At 41.1% G+C, this 7,005-nt stretch overlaps 1 protein-coding gene and 1 non-coding gene across 2 annotated transcripts; one reads left to right on the forward strand and one right to left on the reverse strand.

Moving 5' to 3' along the window:
* Positions 1–4,075: 4,075 nt before the first annotated feature.
* LOC121765772 lies at positions 4,076–6,454 on the forward strand. The gene is made up of 2 exons (XM_042162039.1): positions 4,076–5,438; positions 5,523–6,454. The coding sequence occupies exons 1-2, from the start codon at positions 4,076–4,078 to the stop codon at positions 6,452–6,454; spliced, it is 2,295 nt and encodes a 764-aa protein (XP_042017973.1).
* LOC121757964 lies at positions 4,490–4,596 on the reverse strand. The gene has a single exon (XR_006041283.1). It is a non-coding gene; the product is annotated as a small nucleolar RNA R71 (small nucleolar RNA).
* Positions 6,455–7,005: the final 551 nt, after the last annotated feature.

Here is a 7,005-nt window from a genome sequence, read left to right on the forward strand (position 1 = left end):
TCCTTGTTAGGTTGAATTCCATGTCCTTAGTTTTGGTGGATTATTTTTTGTGATTGTGTAAATTGTGTCATTTATTTGATTATTATTTTTTTTTTATAAATTTTGAACCTTATTTGGATTTTTGGGTACCCGACTGGTCGGTTTTGGATTCCTGCACCACACGAGGTAATCAGGAACCTGGAATAAGTTTTTGGTTGTCTATCGAGTATTGAGTACGGAGATGAGACAAATCATGGGATCATGTACTCGATTTTTCGAGTCATGCATCCGGGGGTACCCGATCAGGACCGCTACCCACTATCTTAAATCTTTCCTCCATCGAGTTCACCAGAGAAATTTAATATTCATTTTTTTAACAATTACACCAAATAATAGTTATTATTTAGCATGTGATCAATATTTTTATCATGGGGTTTGATAGAAGTTCATAATGGTTAAGGCTAGTTATATACTCCATCCGTCCGCAAAGAATATGCACTTTGGGTTCAGCACGGGTTTTAATGTAAAATTGGTAAAGTAAGAGAGAGGTAGAGAGAAAAAGTAATTAAAGTATTGTTAGTGGAGAATGGGTCCCACCTCAATAGAGAGAAAAAAAATTTCAAATTAGAAAGTACATATTCTTGGAGGACGAACTAAAAAAGAAAAAAACGCATATTCTTGTGAGATGGAGGGAGTACTAACTTTGAAAGAATAGTCCTTAATACAATCACGACCAAGGGTAAGATAGAAATAATTTAATCTCAATAGCTATTCTAAGAGCATCCACAATGGGGCGGAGGATAGCCCTCCCGATGCATCCTCCGCCCTATCGTCCGCCACTGTAGGTGGATGCAAAATGCATCGGGCGCGGACGAAGAGGCGGACGACGCATCGTCCGGCCTATATTCCCTTATCCTTTATCGCCAATGTCCACAACTTATGAAAGAGTCATGTATTTACAGTTTGACAAGAAAAGAAAGAAAGTAAAGGCTACTCCCTTCGTACCAGCGTAAGTAAAACATATTCCTTTTTGGTACGTCCTAATCTAAGTGATATGTTTCCTTTTTAGCAATAATTAACTCACACATCTAACCTAATTTATTCTCATATCTCTCCTACTTTATTCCCTCTCTTACTTTATTTGTTTTTCTCTTTTTTACTTTTTTCTCTCTCTTACTTTAATAATTTAGTTAACTTTCACTACAAGTATTTCTGTGCCCAAATAAAAACCTCTCACTTAGACCGGGACGAAGGGAGTACAACTTTACTGACTCTAAGGCTCACATGATTTAGAATTGATCGCCTAGCATACACACATTTCCTCTTTCATATTCATATATAGATTAAATCATGTAGGTGGTACGATCATTCAGTCCTACTTAGGGCTAACTATTTACATGTGCATGAAAACTAAATTCTTCTAACAAACAAGAAAAAGAAAAATAACCTACTGTTGTGAAACTGAGATACAGAAAGACACTAGCTGGACGTAATACAACCAATGATAAATAAAGAAATACACGGAAATAAATTAAAACAAAAATACAAATCTGAAACTATAAGCCGTAGATATACTTTGTAGGCCGAGTAGAGGAGTCCTCTTTCCACGAGATGAGATACGCCCGACGAACTGGATGAAGGCAATGGCAAAGCTTTGACAGAGAAACTATGTAGAGAGAGGGAGAGATCTATATGCAAGTGAGAATGCATTGGTGTGTTTGAAATGCATGGAGTGGCTGCCTGTTTATAGGCACAATCCAATGCATGTGGAGGTTGCTAGTCAACACATACTGTCATTATGGTTGGGCTATAACCGTCGAGGGTTACTAGAGGTTGAACATGGATGGGCATATCGGGACACGTTGCTCGTCTAGGTTCGTTCAAACGTGGATATCGTTACTCGGCAGCCATGTTTGCTTCATCACATCACGTTGGCAACATGGCTCGTTGACTTGGACCGGTGAGTTGGTCTAAAAGATTAGTTTGGATTCGGACCACGTCCAAAGATCACCCAAAAACCAATTGTCAAGATCCAAGTCCAAGACACAAGGCTTAAGGCACGTGGTGCATGGGCACCTTGAACAAATTGACACTTCCTTCACATATTGAGGTCTTCTTTTAATATCTTTCCCCTTCCTCAACTTCTCTTCCCATCATGCTTCTACTTATACTTCCCGGAATATCCTTCAATCCCTGCCACAATAGCATCTTTTCATTCATATTAGTCTTGTAATGCACATAAAAGGTAATAAAAAACATGACGCGAAGCATATGTTCTATGTTTTACCCCATAGACTACACACTTTTATGTGAATTATAACTCATCAAATCATGTTTGTATTGAAGTTTAGGAGGGTTGGAAGCTGGAAGTTCGCCGGGTGAAATTTGTTAAGCATGCGAAGGTCAGATTTATCGCCCGGTCGGGCGATTCGGAGCTTCAAAACGCCCGGTCGGGCGAAACACGTAAAGCACGAGGAGAGTCCAGAAAGTTCGCCCGATCGGGCGATTCTTTATGACGCGAAACGCCCGGTCGGGCGTTTCCCGTGAGCCATCCAGAAGCCTTTCGCCCAGTCGGGCGATTATCCCTTCTAATTTCGCCCGGTCGGGCGTTCGGGAAGTTCAACTGCATTTTGGCAGTTAGCTCGTCGGTTTTAAGGAGTTAAAAAGAAGAAATCAGGGGGAGTTTAGTGGCGGACGAAATTAGGAAGAAAATATTGAAGAGAAGCTTGACTTTGGAAGGAGAAAATTGAAGAGATCATTGCCGATTGTTGCTTGGAGGAGATTATTCCAACATTTCATCATCAACTCCTTCATGGTTTCTATGGTTTTAGATCTATCATTCATGCTTCCTAGTTTTGTAATGATTGGCTAAGAATTCAAGTGTTGCTCCAAACATGTAGATGGATGAATTAATTGTTTGATTTATACTATGTTCTCCTTTTCTTATGATCGCCTTCACCTTAATTTCCTTGTTTGAATCTAATACTTTTGGTGCATCACTAGTAGTAGTTCCATTAATCCTAATCAAATGTCTCTTTAACTTTGAATAGGATAGATCCGTGTGGTGATGAATTATCAATTAGAGTTGATTAGACGATAATTTGTTAATGGATTGCTTGAGCTTATAGTAGTTGATCTATGATTCTCGCGCATCCGTAGGTTTCTTAGATTAATGAAGATTGGTTTATTGAATATGTGTTCAACTTTTCTTAAGCTATTGTATGTCGAGCATGTTTAGTGCGAACATCGTGAATTGATATTGAAGTCCCGTAATTCATAAGATAGAGTTGGACATTAGAATAAATCATCGTTTTATCCGTGATTGTTTGGAGTAACACGTTCTTCTCTTAATTCGTCTTGCTTGTTTAATCTTTTGTAATTGTTTTAGCTGAATCTTGAAATCAAAATCCTCAAATCAAATCACCTTTTAGTATGTGTTTTCTATATTTTAGAATTAAATAATCTTTCCTTCCCTGTGGATCGACACTCAAAGTACTACATTCGACGCTGTATTCTAGCAGTATCGTCGTAATATTAGAGTTAATTAATTGAACTTGAGTGCAAAACCATATTGCTTTAATCGACCTAAAATTACACATCAAGTTTTGGCGTCGTTGCCGGGGAAGGCAATAGATTGTTTAACTTCTTTTCGTTTGTTTGTTTGTTTGTTTGTGTTTTGTTTTATTTGATCTTTCTTTGTTTTGTGTAGGTACTCTTTTCGTGTTTTCTTTGGAGGTGATAGCCATCTACCACGTCTGGACTTGAAGACGAAGGAGTATATATATTTTCTAGGTGACATCTTTTAACTCTTAGTTTAGGTAGTTTAGTTTTTCACTTAAGCACACACTTTTTATAGTACTTACCCCGAAGTTGTCGATAGGTCTCGCTTTCGGTATTAGGAAATATATTGTGCTTGTGCTTGGTGTGTTTTCTGTTGTGTAGGTAATAATAATAAAATAAAATGTGAATGCACACGCGATCACATGGTACACCACCGTTTGGACTACTTTGTTATCAAAGAAGAAGTAGAGTTAGAGGTTCAGAGTTTGAGATCTTTCCAGACTATTCGAGTCCATTCAGAAATAACCGAGAAGAAATGGATCAGGATTCAGACGGTGAATCAATGGCTGAGAATAATGAGATTCCACCACCAGTGGTGAGGTTTGGCGATACTCTTTGGTCGGGAATTGAGCACCCGGGAGAATTCGCGTACGCCAATGATAATGTCAACATTCCACCCCACTACATAAGCTTAGTGAATGGGGGGAATCTGTTTCATGGTAGGGATGATGAAGATCCGGTGAGTCATCTCAATGCCTTCTACGAACTGACAATCTCTCTTAGACCTCCTAATGTGGAGCACCATCGGATTAAGAGGGCATTGTTTCCATTCTCCTTGAGGGAGAAGGCAAGAGAGTGGTATGATTCACTATCGGGCTACAATATAGCAACATTCCAAGAGTTGAAGACATTGTTTCTCTTGGAATACAACTCTCCAATGAAGATTGAGAAGTTGAGAGAGGAGATCACTTCATTCCGACAGAAGTATGACGAGTCCTTCGTGGAAGCATGGAAGAGATTCACGGAGTTGATAAGGAAATGCCCAAGTCACGGACTAGCTTTGGGGCATGACCTTTTGAAATTCTACAAGGGACTCAACAGTGAAGGCACGGGACTGGTGACTGCAGGTTCGAATGGAAACCTAGATGATTTAACTCATGATGAGGTGAGAGCCTTGTTTCAAAGGTTGGCCAATAATCACAATCCAAGGCGAGGAGCTGATAGAACAGGAGATACGTTTGGTGCTACAAAGGATGCGGAAAGAGTGACCGCAATTGAGGCTCAACTGGCTGACATTAGCACTCAAATGTCGTCGATGACAAAGGCAGTTAAATCTCTTCAATTGACTCCTCAACCCCAAGCTGTGACTGTGATGAGATGTGGGTTGTGCCAAGGCGGGCATCATACTGATCAGTGCCCAAGTCTTCAAGGACCTCCCGTGGAGGATGTGAACTACATTGGTACCAATCGCCAAGGGTTCAATCAAGGCAACCAATACAACAATCAGCAAAATTGGAGGCCTCAGCAAACGAGTTGGAATCAAGCTGGTCGTAGCAATAACTCGGGTAATCAATGGAGGAACAACACTCAACCCCCGGGTTATGAGAAGAAGCCATCCGTCGAGGATCAATTGGGACAGATTCTCTCTTTTATGTCTAAGAGTCAAAAGGAGAACGAAAATTTCAAGGACAAGACAGTGGAAAAGTTTGGGCAGATCGATGCTACAATGAGGAATCTTGAGACTCAAATTGGACAGCTTGCTACAGCATCACACACAAGGATTCCTAATACCATCCCAAGTAATATAGTGCCCAATCCGAGAGGTAATGAACAGTGCAAAGTAGTGACTTTGAGAAGTGGTAGAGAGTTGGTTTCAACACCATTAATGGACGGTCAAGGTACTTCCGGCATCTCACACGCAGGGGCGGACGAGGCATGTAAGGGAAGTCCCGCGTTGGTGCAGGGGGCCCAACATGGTCAAGAACAGGCTGCATCCGGCAGCAAGGAACATGGTGAAGAATCCGATGCAAGTGGAAAGTGTTCAGCAGAAGAGAAGGGAAAGAAGATAGTGGAAACGGAATCAAAGAGACAGATGTTGACAAGTCCAGCATTAGATCCGAAAAGCAAGTTCAACTTCCCCGATCATATTCCTCCTCCACCATATCCACCCAGGAGGAAGAAGAGAGCTCCAAAAGAGAAAAGCTTTGAGTGGATGATGAACGTGATCTGGAAAGTGAATGTGGATGTCTCGTTAGCGGACCTCTTTACGAACTTTCCCAAGTTCTCCAAGTTCTTCAAAGACATGATGGCAAATAAGGAGAAACTTCAAGACGAGGGGATAGTGGCTTTGAGCATGAATTGCTCACAACTGATTTCGGGAATGATGCCAATGAAGACGAGGGATCCCGGTAGTTGTGTGATTCCTTGTGAGATCGGGAATACAATCTTCACAAAATGCCTACTAGATCAAGGATCGGGGATCTCACTTATGGCTTTGAAAACTGCTAGAGCCATTGGATTAGAGGAGAGGATGGAACCCATCGACATTGCTCTACAATTGGCTGATCATTCCATCGTGAAGCCCACTGGAATAGTAGAGGATGTCTTGGTCAAGGTTGATAAATTTGTCATCCCCGTTGATTTCATAGTCTTGGACATGCCTGAGGACAAAGAGGTACCAATTCTGTTTGGTAGACCATTTCTTGCCACGGGAGATGTGTTGCTTGGAGCAAAGGACAACTCGGTCACGTTCAGAATCAATGGTGAACAAGTGACCATTAATGTAGAGAAGACGATGAAGCACCCTAGTGATGCAAAAGCGTGCTTCAGAGTTGATGTCCTCGACAAGTGCATATTTGACAAGATGTGTTGCTCGACAAGAATGGAAGGAAGCGTATATGACAAAGGAGGTTGAACCCAATTATGCAAGAAGTGGTGGAAAAGGAAGTGAAGAAACTGTTGAAGTTTGGGATGATCTATCCTATTTCCGATAGTGAGTGGGTCAGCCCGGTGCAATGTGTACCGAAGAAATGAGGAATAACCGTGACTGTCAATGAGGAGAATGAAGTGTTAGCAACTCGATTGGTAAACGCATGGAGAGTTTGCATGGACTATAGAAGATTGAACAAGGCGACAAGAAAAGATCACTTCCCGTTGCCATTTTTAGATCAGTTGCTTGATAGGATTGCGGGTTATTCTCACTATTGCTTCTTAGATGGATATTCGGGGTATAATCAGATTGCAATTGCCCCAGAAGATCAAGAAAAGATGACATTCACATGTCCTATTGGTACGTATGCCTTCCGCCGGATGCCTTTTGGTTTGTGCAATGCTCCGGCTACATTTCAACGTTGCATGATGGCGATCTTTTCTGACATGAATGAAGACATCATGGATATCTTTATGGATGATTTTTCCGTCTTTGGATCCTCATTTGACATATTCTTAGAAAACTTGAGACGGGTC

Source organism: Salvia splendens, chromosome 1 (genome assembly GCF_004379255.2).
Source record: "Salvia splendens isolate huo1 chromosome 1, SspV2, whole genome shotgun sequence".
NCBI lineage: Eukaryota > Viridiplantae > Streptophyta > Magnoliopsida > Lamiales > Lamiaceae > Salvia > Salvia splendens.

Bases quoted from the DNA above. Each gene is read 5' to 3' on its own strand.
- LOC121765772 (XM_042162039.1), top strand. From the start codon at position 4,076: ATGGATCAGGATTCAGACGGTGAATCAATGGCTGAGAATAATGAGATT. The intron at 5,439-5,522 runs GTACTTCCGGCA...AACATGGTCAAG, and splicing joins ACCATTAATGGACGGTCAAG to AACAGGCTGCATCCGGCAGC.